The sequence below is a fragment of the Lepidochelys kempii genome, chromosome 20 (genome assembly GCF_965140265.1).
Source record: "Lepidochelys kempii isolate rLepKem1 chromosome 20, rLepKem1.hap2, whole genome shotgun sequence".
Lineage (NCBI taxonomy): Eukaryota > Metazoa > Chordata > Testudines > Cheloniidae > Lepidochelys > Lepidochelys kempii.
The window spans coordinates 8,725,295-8,748,368 of record NC_133275.1 but is presented as its reverse complement, the minus strand read 5'-3'; the positions used below and the strand labels follow the sequence as shown (position 1 = coordinate 8,748,368).

The window sequence follows — 23,074 nt, the reverse complement described above, 5'->3', positions numbered from 1 at the left end:
TATAAACACACATAGCAAAACAGGAAAAAACCCATGAGAATAGCAAAAAACAAACAAACAAAAAAAACCCCACCTTTGGCAGAAAAAAAAACTGAAGGAACCATTTCTCCAGCTAAAGATACCACATTATGGTCATCATTCGGCAACGTGTAAAAACAAACAAAAGATGCACAGAAGAGAACAAGAAGTGTACAGCTTAAAAAAATATTTAAAGTTACAGAGTATGTAGGTGCAACCTGTAAACGTTTCCAGATATTTGCAAACAATACAGAGCCGAGCAAGAAAGGGAAAGAAAGACTGGATGAACTCACCAGTCTAAAATATGCTACCGCTACTCCGAATTATTAACTACTGATGATAAAGGTTTGGCAAATTTCAAATGCAAAAAAGGGTTGAACATTAAAAAAAGGACTAATATCGCTAGTGACTAGATACAGGGGGATTTGTTCTTTGCATACATATAAATTATATAATATTTGTTTTCTTTATTTTACAACCTAGGGTGCTCTCTTAGAAGTTCCAGCACTTCCAATTGGTTTGTTTTTCTTGTTTGCAATGTGGTGGATTTTATGTACAATTGCGATGAGTGTGTGTGTGGTCACTCTTACAGCGGATGTGCACTTAAAAATACCCGGAAACCCTGAGCTTAAAATTAAAGGAGGGAGGAGATGATCACCCAAAGTGCTTTCATAAGAAGAGGAGAGAGCTTGGAAAGAGGAATACTGCCCAAGAAGGGTGAGAGATGGAAGCAGCTCGCCCCATGGCTCTGCGTGAGGCTCAAGAGACGTTGTTGGAAGAGGTTAGAGGAGAAGCCAACGGTTCAGATTTCCCCCACTACGATCTTACACAATGCACAACCGAAAAAAGATTGAAATCCAGAGGCAATTTACAAACTGTAACACATGCTTGTTCTGGAGAGGATGCAGCGGAAGCCCTGGGAAAGGACTGTAAGAAGTGACTGTTACTAGCCCTCGGGACATGGAAATGGCACGTTCCCTACCTCTCTTCGTAACTATTCCATGCCCTACAGTGCCATGAAGTTTTGCTCCTGCCAATTCTTGGGGATCAGAGTAAAATCAAGCATATCCTATTCCTCTGGCTTGGCACAGCACAGAGAATCTGCCCAAGCCAAGAGAGCCTGCCCACCCTTTGCCCAACCTGAGGCCCTATCAACCATTTGCCAGCAACATAAGGGTGGCTCCTAATTTGCATACAATGATGCCAGTTGTGTCCATTTTTATCATGGGTGGGGGGCCTTGGCTCACAAGAATACTACAAGTCCCAGCATACACTGATCTTTGCCAGGTCACTGGCATGAGCACAGGATACTGGGACCTTTCAGATTGCAGTTGTATTTTAAGGTTAAGGGCAGCCACCACTTGTTGATCCACACTGACACATCTCATCTAAACAAACCCACTGAGCTCTGAGGCTAAGCTGCAGCCAGTCCCTGGTCCGGCCTGGGGCTCTGCCAATCAAGGAGAGCAGGGATGCTGCTCTTTTGGGTTTCTCTTTGCAACAGCAGCAGGATCAGCTGCTAATGAAGTTCCCTGGTGCAGGTTCTCCCAAAGGAAATCAGGACTTTTCCACTAGCGACACCAAGGGGCTAGGCAGTTCACTGGGATGATTTCCTGAAATAGCCAACAGAAAAGCGGGGCTCTACATTCCCAAGCACAAAGAGGTCTTCATCTGATGCAGTTAATAAGCTCCCTATGATGATTAGATAGAATCAAGAACTATTCCTCACGACGTCACCAGACAAATCCTGCACTCTGCTTCTCTGGGCTTGTCAGTGACCATGGCTAGCACAGTGGGGAGGCCAGAGATTAAGAGCTACAGAGATGAGGGACTTGAGTGTTCTCACCATTCTCTTGGTCAGTACAAGTTTTGATCACTGACTAGAGTCAGGAGGAGCCTGTCAGGTTTGACTAACATGGAGTGGGGGGTAGGGGAAGGATTTGGGCAGGTTTATGGGATGGATTTCTAGACTTTCTTGCAGCCTCCTCACGACCCCAGCCACAGCTGGCTCACACATCACTAGGTCCATCATGTTAGCTAAGAGAAACTTACTTAACAGGCTGATTTCTTTTAAACTTATTCCCCTCCCCACTGGCAGCAGAGAGCTCTAATGGATGACAAGAAAGTAGCTTAGAAAACACTGAAGTCATCTTATGGCAGACAGTCAAACCCTACAACCTGAGGCTACTATTTCAACGCTTGCTTGGTCACAGACAACAGCAAAGTGGAGTTTATCCATACTAGTGCCGTCTAATCTGTCCCCTGTCCTGACTGGATCTTCCCAGAGATAGCTGCACCCAGTTCTCACACTGAACTAGGTCTGGAATGTGAAGAGAAGGCCCTCCCACCCCATCGTCCATGCTCCTCCTCCCACCCTCCACATTCAAACCTCATAAAGCAAGTATCAATGGAAGCCACCAGCTCTCAAAATGAATAGGTTGGCCAAGGCTTGGAGAATCCCAGCTCTTGCTCAGTGGGACAAACGTCACCTCTGGAACTAGGCAGGCTCTTGTGCTTGCTTTACATAGTGTCAGTTACGTCTGCATCACAATCTCAGAAACTGGGAAGGAACTGCGCTGGCTGTTTGAGACGCTGTGGGTGTCAGTGCTGGGTGTCCTGATGCGCCCTCTGGGTGAGAGAGGGGGGCCAACAGCAGAATGAAGCCTTCACACAAGACCAGCCTCACTACACCTTGTCCAGGATCATGTTGCTTTAGCATGGCAGCTCTCCTGGCCCTCGCTTAGGAGGGAGGATGCACGTTGACTAGCTGGGACAAGCTTCCCCCCCACGATGGGGACAGGAGCATGAGAACTCCTTCCTTCCCCCTAGAGCACAGTCAGGAGACAGGGACAAGCTTTCCTCAACAATCCTCACCCCTTTAAACAATTTCATCACAAGTAGGATTCAAAGAAATGTCAGTACGACACCATCTTTTAAAAAAAAAGAGATGAGTTTATTCCATGATCAGTACAGACCAAATGCATATTCACCGTATTAAAGTAAAACCAATCAATTACTCCAGCGCTCGCCCCATACTGACACACCAGTATTGTACTGTATAGTGGGTATTTATGGCACATAACGTTTTAACAGTTCACAGAATAAAATTAAAAGAACACACACTGAAGGCGCATGGGAAAGCGCCCACTGCTGGTGAGTGAGATTTGATAGGTGGTGGAAGGAGCCTTTCCAAAACTGCCTCCTCCACCTGCCCTCCTCTCAGCCACTCCTTTTAGGTATAAAAACTTTTTAACACCATATTTTATGACATTTAAAAAAACCCAAAATGCAACTTTCTGGTTTTACAGTTAAAAATATAGGCTAAAAGTTTGGAACTGAGCAAAATATAAGCAGTGTTTTTACACCGAGTTTGGTGGCTCACCAAAATCTTCAAACAAATATATGCCAACTATAGTCACTATACAATACAGCCACGGTTAAACACTAGTAACAGGGTGGTAGCTTCCCCTGGTGTTACTGGTTTCCCCACTCCACTCTATAACAAAGACAAATAATACCCAGTCAAGAGTCGAGCAGTGCCAAACTGCCTGGAGGAAAAAAAACAGACTGAAAGAAACTGACTTTGGTTGGTAGTCTAGCTCCAATTCCTGGACCTCCACACAATGCTAAAACAAAAACCTCACTCAAATGGCCAGTTACACTTGACACCTCCACTGTACTATTCCCTTTTTCACAAGCGAACACTTACAGAGAATGGCTCCCAGCTAAAGGCTTGTGGGAAGTTAAGTTAAAGGCAAAGCCAGTGATGAAAGGACCAGACACAGCTTGTGTATTTTCCCATCTGGACCCCAGGTCTCCCATTGTTGCCAGGATACTCCCATAGGCAGCCTCTCAGTGAAGAGCATCTCTTGCTGTCATGACACAGCACTGTTTATTCATAGACATTCTGTAACTTAGAACCTTTATGGATAGAAAAGGTGTGAAGAACATGAAGTCCTGGATATACTGTGAATACGTTTGGCATAGAGAATGTCGAGTGATCAGGGCACCCTTCCCAGCAGCTGCATGTCCAATCAAACCTAGTACATAGTTGGCTTGTCTTGGTCGGTCTTTCTTCAGTGTGTGAGGGGGGGCAAAAGTCAAACTGTAAGGCAGACTCTGCTGATCCTTCTGAGGCCTCAACTGAAAGATCTGCAATGGTCATACATGCAGAAGGGCTGCAGGAATGCTCCCCCTCCCAGCCGCCGTTAACACTATGGAGAGTCAAAGATTCGCCGGGAAATTAAAGAGTCAGGAGAAGAAAACCAGGCGCTATTAGAAAAGATTCTCTTCGAATATTGCCAACAAATCGCTCTGGAAATTCATGTCGATAGTAGCTGCCATCTGAAGGGGAAGAGGAGATAGGAGAATTACAAAGGCTGCAGGATTGATGCTCATAAGAGCACATTGCAGGGATGCTGCACTTGACTCAATGGGTGGCATTAGGGGCCAGGGATTTTGTTGGGCTACCTAAACTTTTTACTGGTATAATCTAGTACTTTTTCCCTATAAAAGTGGACTTAAGTCTCCTGGCACAGTTATCTGCCAATCTGTTGAGTCTTCACTCAGTTCACCAAGGCATCAGCATTCCAGCAAAAGCACTCTGGCCTGCTTGTAACCCCCGGCTGATAAACCCAGCGTGCTCTAGGACTATCAAATTACACTGCAGAGTGATGCTCTGTCACTCAGCTCATTGCCGGAGCATCTGCCTCAAAGAGCCCCACATCAGAGTGCCCAATATCCCCCCACCACTCACCGCCTCTCTGCGCCTTCGCTCCTGCTCCCGTTTTCTGGCCATCTCTCTCTGCTGATCCAGCATAGACTGAGAGGACTGTGGCTGAGAGCTCTGTGCTTGGGGCGCAGAGGCTGCAGCTGGCTGCTGCTGCTGCTGCTGCTGGTGCTGCTGCTCCTGGCGTCTTCGGACTTCTTCCTGAACTCTGCGAGCTTGCTCCAGGGCATCCTCATCATCACGACTCCTGCCAAGACCCAAGTGTCATTAGAATGGTGGGGTGCTTTGTGCAACCACATAAGGCATCATGGCAGTTTCTAATACAGCTCTACGGGGGTACTGCTGGGTCCTTCTTCCACACCCAGGGCTGGCTCATCATTGCTGTGATGAAGGACTATTTGAGGAAACACCCTTCTAGAGTGGGAAGGGATGTCTCAGATTTGGCTGTTTCAAACTTGTTCCTAGTGTGACCCATATCTTAGAGCTTCTCATGGATGCCTCCCTTCCCCACTGTGATCCCATAACCTTCCTGCGGGAACTCCAGCAATCACTGACATAGTGAAGTCTCTGAGGAAAGGACTCAATGTATTACATTTTTAATGCCAGGTAGCAGCTGGAAACGAGGAAGAGCAGCCAGCACCATATGTCCAGCCATCTCCCCCAGCAAGCGCTCCTTGAGGATCCCAGTTGGAGAATGGGCAGCTAAGGGGTTTCTCCCTGTGGAGTTTGTTGCATAGTCAAGCCGCCCATTTTGCAACACCCACACTGTGGAATGGGAAGTGCTTAGCATAGAGAGATTCTTGCTCATATTGCTTCTTGCTTAACAGTACTGTTAGTCAGCTTAAGGAGGAGGAAACAGCAGCTGTTATCCAGTGGCACACCCAGATACCTCAGTGGTATGAACTGTGAATAGAGTATGATGCTGGAGCTCTACAACTTGCACTGGCTCTTGTGTGGGCAAGGAGCCCATCTCCTCGTGAGCCCACCAGGGAAACGGTGGCTATATTACACACACTGATTATGTTCAGAGTCCCTGCACTGCAGCATGTAAGTGCTGCCACACGTCTAGGCTAACAGAGCTGAGGTATAACCCGAGGGAGCTAGAGAAAAGGTGGCCTGGACAACAGGGCCATGTCTGGTATACCCCTCAAAAGGGCAGTGGAGACAGCCCTATCCTCACCATCTTCTGGTTGATCCTGCTGCAAAACCTATCTTTTCCCAAAGTATCAGCAGTGGCTCCAAGACACCAAGCTGACAAGTGAAGCAAAAAGCAGAAGAGATTGTCCCCAATGGGGACATAGCCCCATTCACAGCACCTTGGTACCCTAGAGAGACAAGCTTTAGGAGCAATGAAATACAGATGTGCAGGCCTCTCACCTCATCCTCTCCTGCTCCCGCCTCAGCCGCTCCTTCTCCTTTTCCACCTGTTCTGCCTGAGCCTTGAGCGCCTTCTCCCGCTCCTCCTTCTCCCGCGCTGCCCTCTTGAAATGCTCAAAGCTGTCGCTGGAGGACTTTGCTGTGGAGGACGGAGTCGTGAGGGGTTTCTGGACCAAGCTTGCCCACGAGCCCATGTTCTTTATTTTCAGATCCTGTGAAGTCAAGAAGGCACCATTAGTGATGAACTGGGCCATAACTAGCAGACATAGCCTCCCAGCTAATGTTAACAGCACACAGTAGCATGAGTCTGGCATGAACCTTAGTGCTAGGCATTATGGTTAAGTTCTTAGTAAGAGGCCACAGAACTCCCCCAAAATCATTTGCTGAAGGGAACCTTCAGCACTTGTGACCTGTTTCAATCCAGCACAGACTGACAGTTACTGAAAGAGGAGGTTACTTACCTATAACTGGAGGTTCTTCGAGATGCGTGGTCCCTATTTGTATTCCCAGAGGGGTTACGCATGCGAACCATGCACCTGCAGTCGGAGCATTTGAAATTAGTGTGCATCGGTCAGTGCATGCGCCTGTGTTCACCTTGTGCTTCCAGCCAAGGTGATAAAGGCTGATGTGAACCGGACCATGTCACCAGTTCCTTCTCCAATGCGAATCAGACAGATCCGTAGGAGAAAGGAAGGAGGGTGGGAAGTGGAATACAGATAGGGACCACGCATCTCAAAGAACCTCCAATTACAGGCAAGTAACCTCTTCTTCGAGTGATGATCCCTACTATTCCACTGGTGGTGATTAACAAGCAGTACTTAAGTCGGAAGAGGGTGCAAGGATGAGGAAGGAATGGTTGTGTGGAGAACAGGCATGCCCAAGGAGATATCTGCTGCTGAGTCCTACACTAAGATAGTGTGCTGCAAAGGTGTGTAAGAACTCCAGGTGGCCGCTCTACATTGTCCCTAACTGAAGGGAGTCCATGGTCGAAGCCTGAGCTCTCGTGGAGTTAGCCTGCAATGCTGTGGAGATAGGTCGGCCTGACAGTTGGTAGCAGAGTGCAACCCAAATGCAATCCAAAATCCATTTAGAGATCCTCTCGGTGGAGATGACTTGTCCCCCGAGTCTTTCGGCTACTATAACATATACAGCATAGGGGAGTTCCTGATTGGTTTTGTGCTCTGCAAGCAACAGGCCAGAGCTTGTCAGACATCGAGAGAATGGAGTTGATGTTCCTCTGCAGATGTGTGTGGTTTCAGGAAGAAAACAGTTAAGTGAATAGACTGACTGATGTGAAACTGGGAGACCACCTTTGATAAAACCTTGGGTCGAGACGTAGGGAAAGGATCCTTCTCAAACACTATAAAAGGCGGATCCTCTATCATAGCTTCAAGTTCACCAACCTTCTCGCAGAAGTGATAGCAACAAGGAAAGCAACTTTCATGGAAAGGAGGGACATAGAGCACGATGGTAACAGTTCAAAGTGTGGTTTTGTTAGCATAGAGAGAACTAGATTCATGTAACCATTGGGGTGTGATCATTTGGGTGGGAGAGGTTGTGATGAGGCCTTTCCAAAACCTAGTGGTTAGTGGGTGTGTAAAGACGGTGCAACGTGCTAATTGCCGTCAGGTGGACTCTCAAAGAGTTGAGGCAAGAGCTGACGACTTCAAGGACAGAACATAATCCAGGATTGGGGGGATCCCCATCAGTTCAGGCAGAAGTACTTTTTGTTGGACCCAAGATGAGAAACGTTTCCATTTGGCTCAGTAACATTGCCTAGTGGAGCCCTTCCTGCTGCTGGAGAGGATGTCTTGCACGGCAGGAGAGCATGTGCATGCTAAAGCAAATGCCCATCCAAATACCATGTTCTGAGGTGGAGTGCACGTGGATTGGGATGCCTGATCTCGCTGTTGTACTGGGTCAGGAGATTGGGGAAGTTGTGGAGGGGAATTGGTGGACAGAATGACTATGTGGAGGAGATTGGGAAACTGGAATTGCCTGGGCCAGCAGGCGACAATCACTCTGTCTTGTTGGATCTTGTGCAGTACCTGAGGCAGGAAAGGTAGAGGAGAGAAGGCGTAGTTGATTTGGTCAAGGAAGCAGGAGAGCATCACCCTGAGAGTGGTGACTGAGGCCTTCTCTGGAGCAGTATGTGATACATTTGCTGTTTGTTTGTGATGTGAATAGATGTCTGGTCAGGGTCCTCCATCAGGTGAAGATGCTGTGTACTACTGAATTGTGATGTTCCCTCTCGTGGTCAATTGCAAAACGTTTGCTGATAGAGTCTGAGACTACATTCTGTGTTCCTGGATGATAGCCTGCAGACAAGAGATCTGGTGATTGATGCACCAAGTCCAGAGAGAGAGAGGCCAATCTTATTCCCGTTTGTTAATACAGAAAACAGCAGTAGCGTTGTCTGACGTGATGAGACCATGACAGGAGTGAATGAAACAGAAGAAAGGACTGGCATACCTTTCTTACAGCTCGGAGTTCCAGGATATTTATGTGCACCCTGGATTCTTGGGGAGACCATGTGCCCTGTGTCATGTGCTCATCCATGTGGGGATGGGGATGCATTGGTGATGATCTTCTTGTCTGGCAGGAGGGAAGGAAGGGAACCCGCATGCATACATGACACGGCTCTGACCACAATCGGAGGGATGGCAGCATGAAATCCAGGGAATGACAGTTTGGTGAGTAAACATACTGGAGCCACGTCTGAAGGCAGCAAAGGTGGAGTTGTGCAAATGGGATCACGTATGTACGCAAAGCCACGTGGCCCAGGAGGGACAGGAAAGTCCTGGCTGGTACATGATTGCTCATGATGCTAGTTATGATGAGATTTCACTGTCTGGAACCAGTCTTTCAGTAAGTAGGCCTGTACTGTGGCCGAACTGATGATAGCTCCTGCAAAGTTCAGAGACTGTGTGGGGTCTAGGATTGATTTCTCAACGTTGATGATGACTCCAAGGGATGAAAGGAAGTTGAGCAACATGGAGGTTGATGCTTGGGCTTCTTGTCTGGATCGTGCAATTAGAAGCCAGTCTAATGTCTGACAAAGGCTGCAAAGATGGAAAAAACTTTGGTGAAGACTTGGAGCAGTGGCTATTCTGAAAGGGAGCACCCTGCACTGGAAATAGTGGGTGCCCACTATGAATCTCAGGAAACATCTGTGGGATGGATGGATATCAATGTGAAAATAAGCAACTTTTGTATCGAGAACCGTAAACCACATGGCCCTTTTCTAAGGATAGGATAATTGCTGCCAGCATGACCACTGAAAACTTGAGCTTGTGAACGAACCGACAGATGTTGGAGATTGAGGACTAGTCTCCACCCGCCTTTCGTCTTGGGTATCAAGAAGTAAGTTGAGTAAAACCCTGTTCCCCGGTATTCTCTGTGTGTGTGTTCCACTGCTTCCTGTTGTAATGAGTTCACCACTTGGGTGAGAATGCAGTTGTGAGGATGGTCCCTGAAGAGGGACATGGAGGGCGGTCTTGGAGGAGGTAATTCGACGAACTCGTATAGCCCTGGTGGATGCTGTTCGACACCTATTTGTCTATTATCATCGCACTCCAACCATGAGAAAAGAGTGCTAAATGACCCCAATGGGGGGAGTGTGTTTGTGAGGTGTCAGGCATAGTTGTTGGGGCTTGCGTCAGAAATACTTCTTGGTTGGAAGTTTTAGCTGTGATGCTGAAGCTTGCAAAGGAGGCCCAGGAGGGGGCGAGGTAGCGGAGTCTTTTGATGCTTCCTTGGAGGCTCAGGTGGTCTTTGAAGGCAAAATTGTGGGGGACCTATAGCGCTGGTGGAATTTGAGGTTGGGGGCAGGAGCGTAGATGCCCAGTGAGTGAAGGGTGGCTCTGGAGTCCTTGAGGGAATGCAGCGATTAATCTGTCTTTTGGTTAAAAGGATGGGATTCATCAAAAGCGAGGTCTTCAACAGTGCTCCGTACCTCCCTCGGGAAACCAGAGGAATGGAGCCAAGACACACACTGCATAACTATGATCACAGCCATGGCCCTGCAAAGAGGTATCTGCTGCATCTACCCCTGACTGGAGGGCTATTCTGGCTATCAGCTTCCCTTCCTCAGTAAGTGCCTGAAAGTGAGCCCAATTGTGTTGCGGCAGACTATCAGTAAATTCCTGGAACTTGCTGTAATTCAGGAAGTCACACTTGACTAGTAATGCCTGAGAGTTCGCGATACAGAATTGAAGGCTAGCTGAGGAAAATATCTTGTGTCTCAAAAGGTTCAAATGTTGGCCTTCCTTATCAGCAGGTATAGATTGAGGGTGCTGTTGCTTGGCTTGTGCAGTCACTGCCTGGACAACTAGGGCGTTTGGAGGAGGATGCAAAAAAAAAAAAAAAAAAAAAAAAAAAAGTGGGAGGGGGAGGGGACGGGGGGATGGACATACACAACACTCAGACCCCTTAGCAAGAACGTAATGCTTTTTGGCCCCTCTGGGGTAGCCATACATGTGGGAGAGGTGTGCCACCCGGTCCTGGCAGGCTCCAGAATAGCCTCAGTAATAGGCAGTGCAATTGTGGCTGGTCCCAGGTTTCTAGATTTCTTCCAGTGGAAACTGGAGTTCCCTTGAGAATCTCTGCAACAGTTCCTTGAAACTGCCTGTAGTCATCCAGAGGCGAAGGGGATGCTGCAGTCACTGCTTCACCTGGAGATGAAGAGGGAAAACTTACTAATTCTGGCAGCACTGAGGTGTTCCTCTTCCTCCAACAGATCCAAGCGTCTGCTAGAAGGAAACTTTAAGCAGGAGGCAAGCAAAATGTTCCCTCGTGGACCAGGCTGGTTCTAAGGGGAGGTATTGGGACCCGGTCCCTAGTAACAGCCAATAGGCCAGATCCGAGGAAGGTTGTGGTGGCCCCCACGGTATGAGGTACCAATGGCTCTGAGGTCATTGAAATGGAGGATGCTGCCATGGATGTGGTAGTCTCTGTGAAGACACGTAGGGGTGACAGGACATAATTGGTTCCTCTCCTGGTTCCTATTTTTCAGAGGAGGAGAAGGCAGACTGGTTCAAATGGTGGTACTGTCAGAAATGGCGGAAGGGTGTAGATCATCAGAGAGGACGGTGAAAGGACCTGTTCTGGGGAAATGTCCTGAGGTGGAGAAATCCTCTCTCTAGAGGTGGAAGGGCTGGCTGGCTGGGGTGACTCTGGGTCTGGCAAGGCGAACATGTCCTGGGGTTCAGGTACAATTCCAGATATCCCCGGTATCACAGGCACCCTTTCCCTGGGCTGCTATCAGTGCCGGTGGCATGGACTTTCCCAGAACAGGAGGATCCCATGTCTTGTGGAGGGTTGGTGATGACGGTACTGTTGGACAGGTGCTTGGAAGTACCAGATTCCATTGCTTGTGGGACTTCTTCTCATGCCTATGAGACTTAGTGAGAATTCCATTCCCATGGCTCGAACTCATGGAAGGAGCGTCCACTTTCTTTGACTTTGAGCAAGACTTAGTACCATGCTTATGGTATGCTTCCTTATCTCCCAGTTAGATGCCTCCACAGGCTTTGGATGTGGTAATGGGAGGTGTGCGTTCCTCACTGATTCAGGCCGATATACAGGGGGAGTTTCCCTACCTGGGTCTGAGTGAGACCTCATGGTGAGCTCTATGTGGTGCTTTCGGAAGCGGAGGGTCTGGCCTTTTTGGGTGTGGCTGGGAAAGGACTGGCAAATACTGAACCTGAATGTGATGTGAGCTTCCCCCAAGCAGTAGAGGCAGCACTGGGTTAATCACTGATGGAGAAGAAGTGCGGGCAGGAGGCGCAGAGTTTGAAGCCTAGAATCCTGGGCATAGTCCAGTACCTGCACACAGGTACCAGGCAGGGTGTTGTATGAAGAAAAAAACAAACCCCAATCTTATCTTAACTAAGTGCTAAAACTGCAGTAAAAACGGTAATAAACTGGTAAAACTACCATAAACCGGTAAAACTACCATAAACCTGGGTAAAACTATGTACAACTATCTTTATTAAAGATGCACCAGAGAGGAGGACACTGAAAGTTCCGACCTGCACCATGCGGCAGTGAGAAGAATTGGAGTCACAGTTGGTCAGCCCCTCCCTTTAATACCTTGGACGAAGCACAAGGTGAGCCAGGGCGCATGAAGGGACCAACAGACACTACTTTCAAATTCTCCGACTCTGGGCACACAGTGTGCATGCTTAACCCCTCAGTGGAACACAAATAGGGACCATTACTTGAAGAAGGTGATGTTACCATCTGAAGGCTGTTCACAGTGACATGTATGAAATGAGTTGGTAGTCTCACTTTACAGCTCCTGGTTCCCATATCGTCAAACCACCACATCCGTTTCCCCCATTTGTGGCCAGAAGTGTAGGGCCGAATGGGTCACAGAGACTGAGCTCGCTTCCCACACACAGGGAGTCCTCCCGCTGCATCTCAGTGACACAGGTGGGAGATGCTTGCCTTGCTGTGCCCAGGCTGTTCCTGATCTGCAGATAGAAGCTATCAGTCCTCACAGCTCTCAGCCAGGCCAAATTCTCTTGTACAATCACTTTAACATTAAAAAATTGGGCCCAAACCTTCATGAAGCAGTGAGGATAACAGTGCTGCCTCCCTCCCCGCCCCCCAACACGGGTGGGGAGGGGAGGAGAGGCGGGGGGAGAGAGAGAGCGAGCATACGCGCACTAAAACTAGTTTACTCTGGTGAGCCCCACCCTGGCATGAAGGGACAGGTCTGCTCAATCTGGGATAAGACATGAGGCCATGTCCGCTTCGAGGCACCACAACCTGTGTCCTAAGCAGAAGAGGATGGGGGACCTAGCTGAGTAGATCAAACTGTTAGAGAAGGGACAACTTTGGCCTCGAATTTTTAGGGGCTTTACACTGAGTTCAGCCTCTTCTAGTAGCTCAGAGTTTCTGTGCCCCTTTCGCAAAAAAGAATATAGACCAAATGCTGGAGTGTCGGCAGGACTAAATAACCCCTTCCCACAAACTGACTGCATCCAGGTGTGGTGAATTGTTACCTTTTTAGGAGCGACAGGTGTTTTCAGTTCCTGTTTTTGTCTGTCTTTGTCCTGTACTCCAGGTGGCGGCACATTCTGCTCAGGGGGTCTGATTACAGGCCGCCCACCCTCCATTGGTTTCATTTCTGTTCCTGAAACACACACATATATACCACGGTAAGGGCAAAAGACCATTCCTGCAGGCTGTCAGGGTATCTGAGTTTCCTAGAGCATTCAGGGAGTGATCCTGTCCCTTCCTTCCCCACTATCGAGGGCAGGCCAATTGACTGAGGTGTAGACTCTCAGGCTTTCACCGTGATGAGCAGTCCATTTCTCCATCTCAGCCTTCATCGTAGCCCATGTTACACCCAAAATACACATTTCAACACTAACACCGCAGGGGCTCTAACTTACTTTGCTGGATATGTGCAGGGGGTTTGATGCTCTCTGGGTGCTTGGGAGGTTCCTGTCGCAACGTGGGGCTGAATGTTTCATTTCGGATGACCGGTGAATGCATCTTCTCTTCCTTTGCTGCCATGGGCTGGGATTGCACGACAGAGGGTGCTCTGAGCTCCTGCCATGTTAGCACATTGAGATGGGTCAGTCACCATCCAAACACCTTCCTTGATGGAAGTCCATCCCACATCCACAGAGCCAGTAACATCCTGAACAATCCACCATGAGAGTCCCACAATGGGGCTGGCCTAGCCTCTAATGCATGCTCATGGAGAGTGAACCGTTGGGGGCATGAGCCCAAGCTACCAACACAGGTTGGGAACCCTGTGCTTTGAGAGCAGGCCCTTTGGGACCCCACATTCAGATTATGCCTTCCTTTACCTGTTTTTTCGGCTGGATATTTTGCTGAGGTGGTGACTGGTGGCCCAGACCCTGGAACTGGGGCATCTGTGGGGAATGCATCATGAGAGGGGAAGGCGCTTCTCTCAAGTGACCTGGAACAATTCAGCACCAGTCAGTTAACCTGTCATCACTATCGCTTATCCAAACATTAACCGAGGCGAGAACTTGTCCTTGAGTCAGATCGAGCAGCATGCTGCTGCACAGGACTGACACCGTCTGCAGGTTGAATTTAACCCAGGCTCACCTTACAAACATAGGAAGACTCCACACCAGTTGGCAGTTTCCATAGTCTAGTCCTGCCCCTCAGTACTTCCAGCTGTCACATGGGCTGCACTGCCACACTAATTCACACTAACCCTAAGCCCTAATTCAGAGCAACTTTAAGATTCTGTCACCCAGATCAGCACACAAAGAGCCATACACTTAGCTGCATCTGTTTATTCCTCTCCATAAGCCTGCCAGACTTGCATGGAGTGGTATGCAGATAGGGGGAACCTCCCACCAGCCTTCTTACAGTCCGGTGTCAGGCCAGTGCCATGGTTGTCACAGGCACATTCACAATGCACAAGGGCTGTAGGTGGCTGGGCAGTGGCAAGTGAAAAGGATTTTGTTGGATTGCCCTTTGGATTTGGCCATGAAGCCCATGGACTTCATTCTGAGGAATGGAAAACCTCCATACAAAATACATTCCTATTTTAAAGAATTTGTAAGCTCCTCTATGCAATTTCTTCCACTGAACCACAGAACATTTGAGAATCACTGAACATTTACTATTTTAAAACTCTCCCCTTACATTTCTATGCCCCCAGAGTCTCTCAAGATCTCTGTTCAGGAATCACACATGCACTTTAGGGCACAGAGAACTGAGGGAGCACCTGGAGACATCCATTTCATTTGATGTTTACTGAAATTTATAAGGGAAGTGAGCTTTCCTTTTTCAGGCTCTGGCTGGACTCAGCCAACACGCTAGGCACTAGAGAGGTGCTCAGCAGATTGCCTCATGGGTGCGAGGGAAGCAACTGAATTTCACTTGTCTGCACCCTTCTTTATTTGTCTGCCCTCTGTTGTTATAGCTCCCTGGCGTCGCTTGTAACAACTCTCAGAAACCCTATATGATGGTTTATGGCATTCATTTTAAACTACAGGTGGCCGGGTTTGAAAGAGGCAGGATGTACTAATTCCAATTAGAATTTAACCAAGGCACCACGACAAACACCCCTAACTAGAGATCTTTAATGAACCAAAGTGAGCCTCAGTTTTACATTTAATTGGAAAGACAGCACCTCCAGCAGCACCCTGCTGAGGGCACCAGCCTGGTGCTAAAGAGAACCACCTCCTGAATCACTAAATAACCTGTAACACTTTTTGCAATGCCTGGGTTTTCTTTGGAGGCCTCTCCTCTCCCATCAAAATCCTGCTCAATCCATTGACATCTGAGAAGGTCACAACCCAAAGTATGATGGCTGAAGGCCACTGACACATTCCTCTTATTTCTCCTACATACACAGTTCAATGTTTAGCATAGGAGGAAAAAATTAAAAGCACATTCTGAAAATAGCACTCCACCCAACAGCCAGGGGTCATTACATATCTAAAACAACACAACGGTAAAGAGAAGCAAAAAGAATTCATGCTAAATATTTAAGACAGAAAAATATATTTGTCCTTCACACAAGAAATGAATACCCATCTTCATATGCACTATTATCCTGTAACAAAGCTTGTTAGAGATTGTAGAGAAAATATTCTTGATCAAGGGCACTATGAGGGAGACTAGGCGACACCATCATCAGCTCAAATAATCTTACAAGGGTTTAAAATCTGCCCATAGCTAGGAGGGACAAGGCTCTGTCTATGTCTCAGGGACCAGTCTGAGCACTTCGCTTGAGACTTTCCACCGCCCAATCTGGGTTGAATCACTCACGCAGTCACAGGCATTTTATTTCCTTTTCAGCGGTGCGTCCACTGGAGCATACCCCAGAAGGGCTGTCATTAAGGCAGGGAAAGCACTTTGGCAAGGCTGCTTGCCATCTGATCACTTGCTGGGGGCTAGCATACATGTACATGTTTAGTGTTGTAATGCTAGCTTGGCTATTCTGGAGATGCTGGCTCTTGTCACCAGATTCTAACTATTTGTATTTTAACATCTAATAAACTACCCAAGGGGACAACTTAAAGTGCTTGGCTAGTAAACAATACTCAGCAGCCATCCTCCTTAACTTCAGTTTATTTCCTTTTACCAGATACTACACTGGCAATCATGCACTTTTGATCCTTTCATGGGGAACTTCCCAACATGCTTGCCAACGGCACACGAGAACTTCAAATCCAAACAGAATCAGGAAGCCTGATCTGTTCCTGGGGAGGTGGTGATTTATGCTATTACTATAAAATCACAAACCAAACATCCTGCCAAAGGGAGCAAACAGCCTCTTTTCTAGATGGAACTCACCAACTGTACCCTGATTTCAGGACAGGCTAGACTTCCATGCTGAAAGGGGATGGGATGAATCTTAACAGGGCACAGCATTGCCAGTTAGAATCTGTTTCCTAACTTTGAGCCCTACAATAGTTGGTTTTCCCCATGGACTGAGATTTAAGCTCCCAGGAGAAAAGCTTAGAGTCCTCACTAGACTATCAAGTTATTTAAAGAATTCCTCTGAGACTAAATACGTTTCTTGATGACTTGTCCATGCTCCAAGCCCGATGCCAACTCACCACCAGTATCTGCAAAGCTCAAAAGATTGTGGAACAATCACATTCCAACCAGTTTCAGAGTAGCAGCCGTGTTAGTCTGTATCCGCAAAAAGAACAGAACAGGAGTACTTGTGGCACCTTAGGGACTAACAAATTTATTGGAGCATAAGCTTTCGTGAGCTACAGCTCACTTAAGGTGCCACAAGTACTCCTTTACATTCCAACCAGGCATCCAACGCCCTTAATTTGTTACTAATTGTAGCTGCGCTGATGTTAAGAACTCAGAGGGGAAATTTCAGCACTCACCAGTTGAATAGGGGTCAGGCTTATGGTGCCGTGGTGATGGGTGGTGCTGGATGACTTGCTGAGGTTTAGCTGGCTGCGGCTGCGGGGGTGGATGCTGCTGTGGAGGTGGCTGAGGCTGAGGGATATGAGGAGGGAATTGCATGGGCTGCATGTGCATCGGCCTCTGCTGCTGCTGCTGCAGCTGTTGTACTGAGGGATGAGCAGGAGGCTGCAGGGGTGGCTGAGGCTGTGACTGGACCTTCACTGAAGGGAGGAGAGGAGTCTGCGGCTGCACTTTCTGCAGCTGTTGAAGGTAGAGCTGCATCTGGCTGGTGCTCAGAGGCAGGCTGTGATGAGGCGTGGGAGGCTCCTCATCCTCCAGGAGGACCTGGGGAGGCTGAGGCAAAGGCGGCTGGGGGAGCATGGGCTGCTGGCTTATGGCTGGTGACGCTGCTGGAGGACGTGAAGGCTTAGGGGGTAGTGCTGCGGCTCGATTACTGGGTCTTGATGGCTGCTGAGGCAGAGCGTTGTGCAAAGCTGGGGAAAAAGAGCAGGAATACATGGCATCACATACAACAGAAGAAAGAGCACAACTCCCCACAGCAAAACTGCACAAGTTGTTCTGCTTATTAGACTGCCATTACATCGCACAGAATACACATGGAACATAACACAGATCTCATGGCATCTAACCCCGTTTCTTAATCATGTGACCATACATCCTTCTCTAACACATCAAGTTATCCCCAGACTTGCAAAGCCTGGGACCATGTGGTGCCAACTAGGAAATGCAGGGCTGTAGAAGAAACAATGACTTACTGTAACCATGTCTCTTTGTATGTGTGCCCAAAGCTCTGGAGCTGGAGAAATTTGCCTAGCAGTACACGTAGAGGGGCAGTGCTCATGCCTTATGGCCATAGGCCCACTCCTGGCTATATGAGGCGGCACCACCCCAAGCATCCCTCAGTTTCTTTGCACTGAATGCCCAGACATTAGACTCCGATGCAAAGTGGACGGACAGTGGGTCGTAGAATACACATTGCATCACATCTTGAAAAACCACAGGTACATTAAGTAACCATTTCTTCTTCAAGTAGATGCAGCTGTGTATTCTATTTTCCACTTAGGTGAATCACAAGGAGTACCACCCCCACCCACCCACCCCGGAGGCAGGGCTCAGAGTCTACCAAAACAAGGATTGCAAGACAGCTCTACCAAAGCTTGCTTCTGCCCTGGAAGATGTGGTGATGGTGTAATGGTTCGTGAACATACGTATCAATGACCACACAGCAGCCCTGAAAACGTCCAATATGGAAAGATCACTAAGGAACATTCTGGACATTGCTTGCATCCTCGCACAATGAGCTCACACACACTGAGGAGAGTAGCCAAGGCTATTTCATTGCTGTCAATGCAGGATGTTACCCATTTGGAGATCTGTGACGAGACCAGTTGACCCTTCATGCAATCTGCATATGGCACAAACAAATGAGGTGAGGCCCAAAACATTTTAATTCTGTCCAGATAAAAGGCTAGACATTGCCTGACATCTAAGGTATGGAGATGCAGCGCCTCCAAAAATGAATGCAGTTTAGTAAAAAAAAAACTCCAGTAAATACAACACCTGGTTCCAATGAAACAGAAACCACTTTAGACAAAAACGTGGGGTGTGGTTGTAAAGTTACCTTGTCTTTGGAGAACTGTATATAAAAAGGTTCTGCCATCAGAGCCTGCAACTCTCTCAGTCTCCTTGCCGATCTTATTGCTACCAGGAAAGCAGTTTTCTGACACGAGCAAAAAGGAGCAAGATAATAGGGGCTACAATGGATGACCCATCAGAGTTGCCAGGACTGTGTTTAGGTCCTGCAGGGGAACTGGCTCTCGTACCGGAAGATATAGACAAAGAAGCCCCCTTAACACTGACACTGGAGAAGACTGATTTTCCCGGAACAGGGGATGAAATGCCAGTATTGCTGCCAGATGCACTTTCAATGGACTAAGCCAGTGGTCTTATCATAGAATACCAGGCTTCGAAGAAACCTCAGGAGGTATCTAGTCCAACCCCCTGCTCAAAGCAGGTCCAATCCCCAATTTTTGTTCCAGATCCCAAACGGCCCCCTCAAGGATTGAACCTATTTACCATTGTGGGCCGCATATGCAGGTCTCTGTGTGTTATGTGGGCTGCATCCACACTATATATATTTATTACCTGTATGGCCCTGAGGATGTCACATGGGCTGCAACTGTGTGCTGACTGGGGCACAAGTGGCCCGCGGGTTGAGAACTACTGGACTAAGCGCAAGCCCCCATGTCTGAAGGTGTAACAGATACTCCTAGATGTCGTGGGTAGAAGTCAGTTTCGACTGGATTCCACGAGCTAATGACCATACCAAAAAAAGGTTTCCATTTTGCTGAGTAGACCATTCTGGTAGAGGACTTTCTACTGTTGAGCAGCACTTGCTGGATAGCCACTGAACACTATTCTTCCTCCTCATTCAGGCATGCAGCAGCCATGGCGTGAGATGCAGAGAGGTGAGCACATGATGCAAGATGAGTTTGTGATTCTGAGTTAGCAGGTTGTGATGGAGAGGAAGCCTCATGGGAGGCTGAATAGACAGCGTGAGAAAGTCAGAGAAGCAGCTTTGTCTTGGTCATAATGCGACACTGAGAATGAGCTTGGCCTGAGCCACTTTGAGCTAGAGGATGACCTGAGGGATGATCAGGACCACAGCGAGTTTGGTCAGGGAGGCTTGACTGAGGCCTGGCTGAGAGCAGAACAGATGACATTTCCTCTTGTCCCTTGTAGTGAACAGGTCGATCACTGGGATGCCCCAAGCTATGAAGATAACCCAGAGGACACCTGTTTTCAGGGACCATTTGTGATTCAGGCAAGAATACCTGTGGAGATGGTCTGAAAGTTGATTTTGAACCCCAGGGAAGCGAATGACTATCAGAGTAACATTCTCCTCGATGCAGAACTGCCACAGCCTGATTGTCTCTAGGCAGAGCAATCTGGAGCATGCTCCCCCTTGTTTGTTTACATAACACACCACATTGATATTTTCAGTAAGTACGTGAATCACTGAGGCTCTGATAGGTTGCTAAAAAGCACGACATGCATTTTAAATAGCCCAAAGCTCCAGTAAGTTGATATGGGAGTGAGGCTTCCTGTGCCAATCACAGTACCTGTACTTTCAGTTACCCCAGGTGCATCCTACAATCTACCCGGGAGGCTTTGGTAACAACTGTACTGGGTTGGCGAGCGCTGGACAAAAAGAACGCCTTGGCAAACATTCTGTGGCTTCATCCACCACTAAGAGTCTAGGACCAGTGGAGGGAGATGAACCAGTCTGTCTAGAGAATAAAAAAAGTAGGATTCAAGACTGTCCTGAGACACATTTAAAGGCAACGGAGGTATAACCTTGCAAACTGCACCACCTGTGTGCAAACAGACATGTGGCCCAAATCTCAGGCATTGTCTAACTGTCATGAAAGGCTGAGATTGCAGACTGAGGCAAAGATGGAAAACTGAGGATGGAGTGGAGGTCAAGGATAATCTAGGCATGGCCCAATATCTAAACAAATACTTTGCCTCAGTCTTTAATAAGACTAAAGAGGATCTTAGGGATAATGGTAGCATGATAAATGGGAATGAGGATATGGAGGTAGACATCACCATATCTGAGGTAGAAGCGAAACTCAAACAGCTTAATGGGGCTAAATCGGGGGGCCCAGATAATCTTCATCCAAGAATATTAAAAGAATTGGCACACGAAATTGCAAGCCCATTAGCAAGAATTTTTAATGAATCTGTAAATTCAGGGGTTGTACCATATGATTGGAGAATTGCTAACATAGTTCCTATTTTTAAGAAAGGGAAAAAAAGTGATCCAAGTAATTATAGGCCTGTTAGTTTGACATCTGTAGTATGCAAGGTCTTGGAAAAAATTTTGAAGGAGAAGGTAGTTAAGGACATTGAAGTCAATGGTAAATGGGACAAAATACAACATGGTTTTACAAAAGGTAGATCGTGCCAAACCAACCTGATTTCCTTCTTTGAGAGAGTAACAGATTTTTTAGATAAAGGAAACGCAGTGGATCTAATTTATTTAGATTTTAGTAAGGCGTTTGATACTGTGCCACATGGGGAATTATTAGTTAAATTGGATAAGATGGGCATCAATAGGAAAATTGAAAGGTGGATAGGGAATTGGTTAAAGGGGAGACTACAACGGGTCCTACTGAAAGGTGAACTGTCAAGTTGGAGGGAGGTTACCAGTGGAGTTCCTCAAGGATCAGTTTTGGGACCAATCTTATTTAATCTTTTTATTACTGACCTGGGCACAAAAAGTGGGAGTGTGCTAATAAAGTTTGCAGATGATACAAAGCTGGGAGGTATTGCTAATTTAGAGAAGGACAGGGATACCCTACAGGAGGATCTGGATGACCTTGTAAACTGGAGTAATAGGAATAGGATGAAATTTAATAGTGAGAAGTGTAAGGTCATGCATTTAGGGATTAATAACAAGAATTTTAGTTATAAGCTAGGGACGCATCAACTAGAAGTAACGGAGGAGGAAAAGGACCTTGGAGTATTGGTTGATCATAGGTTGACTATGAGCTGCCAATGTGATATGGCTGTGAAAAAAGCTAATGTCGTCTTGGGATGCATCAGGAGAGGTATTTCCAGTAGGGATAAGGAGGTTTTAGTACCGTTATATAAGGCACTGGTGAGACCTCACCTGGAATACTGTGTGCAGTTCTGGTCTCCCATGTTTAAGAAGGATGAATTCAAACTGGAACAGGTACAGAGAAGGGCTACTAGGATGATCCGAGGAATGGAAAACTTGTCTTATGAAAGGAGACTCAGGGAGCTTGGCTTGTTTAGCCTAACTAAAAGAAGGTTGAGGGGAGATATGATTGCTCTCTATAAATATATCAGAGGGATAAATACCAGAGAGGGAGAGGAATTATTTAAACTCAATACCAATGTGGACACAAGAACAAATGGATATAAACTGGCCACTAGGAAATTTAGATTAGAAATTAGACGAAGGTTTCTAACCATCAGAGGAGTGAAGTTTTGGAATAGCCTTCCGAGGGAAGTAGTGGGGGCAAAAGATCTATCTTGCTTTAAGATTAAACTCGATAAGTTTATGGAGGAGATGGTATGATGGGATAACATGGTTTTGGTAATTAAATATTCATGGTAAATAGGCCCAATGGCCTGTGATGGGTTTTTAGATGGGGTAAGATCCAAGTTACCCGGGAAAGAATTTTCTGCAGTATCTGGCTGATGAATCTTGCCCATATGCTCAGGGTTTAGCTGATCGCCATATTTGGGGTCGGGAAGGAATTTTCCTCCAGGGCAGATTGGAAGGCCCTGGAGGTTTTTCGCCTTCCTCTGTAGCATGGGGCACGGGTCACTTGCTGGAGGATTCTCTGCTCCTTGAGGTCTTCAAACTACAATTTGAGGACTTCAATAGCACAGATATAGGTGTGAGGTCTTTTTTAGGAGTGGTGGGTGAAATTCTGTGGCCTGCATTGTGCAGGAGGTCAGACTAGATGATCATAATGGTCCCTTCTGACCTAAATATCTATGAATCTATGAATCTATGGTGAATTATCTGAAAACGGTCGGTCAGCAGAAATGCTCTTGATGTCGTGGAATATAATAGGGCCCCAAGTAACTCAATATTTTGAGTGGGAGCCAAGGTTGACTTTCTGGTGTTTAGGGTGAGACCCAGGCAGTCGAGCAACCGTAGTGTGGTACTGACATGAGCAAGAACTTCCTCTCTGGATCTGCCCCTCAGTAACCAGTTGTTAAGATACAGGAAGATGTGAATTCCGTTCTCCCTGAGATACGCAGTAACAATTGTGCATTTAAGTAAAAACCCTGGGGGAAAAAGAGAGGCCAAATGGGAGCACCACATACTGAAACTGGCATTCTGCCATGATGAACTGAAGGAATTTTTTGTGACTCGGTATAATTGCACTCCTGGGGGAATTCTGCTTCAAAAATTTAAAAATTCTGCACTAAAAAAGAAAAAGTTACTCATCTTGTGCAGTAATGTAGGTTCTGTGGGTGCACCACTCTAGGTGTTCGGGCACCCCTGCGCAC

General features: G+C 47.2%; 1 protein-coding gene across 21 annotated transcripts in view; it reads right to left on the bottom strand.

Annotated features, from left to right (window-relative positions):
* Positions 1 to 2,949: 2,949 nt before the first annotated feature.
* The window catches only part of BRD4 (bromodomain containing 4), a 228,353-nt gene continuing 208,228 nt past the window's right edge, over positions 2,950 to 23,074 (bottom strand). For 19 of the 21 annotated variants that reach the window (XM_073319258.1, XM_073319263.1, XM_073319261.1 and 16 more), the window contains 7 exons: positions 16,975 to 17,490; positions 13,951 to 14,063; positions 13,528 to 13,687; positions 13,135 to 13,265; positions 6,125 to 6,336; positions 4,775 to 4,994; positions 2,950 to 4,362 (listed from right to left, as the gene is read on the bottom strand). In XM_073319258.1, coding sequence (XP_073175359.1) covers positions 4,294 to 4,362; positions 4,775 to 4,994; positions 6,125 to 6,336; positions 13,135 to 13,265; positions 13,528 to 13,687; positions 13,951 to 14,063; positions 16,975 to 17,490 — 1,421 coding nt within the window. In that variant the 3' untranslated portion in view covers positions 2,950 to 4,293. Of the gene's footprint in view, positions 4,363 to 4,774; positions 4,995 to 6,124; positions 6,337 to 13,134; positions 13,266 to 13,527; positions 13,688 to 13,950; positions 14,064 to 16,974; positions 17,491 to 23,074 lie in introns of those variants that run through there. The other 2 variants (XM_073319274.1, XM_073319277.1) reach the window with 2 other exon arrangements.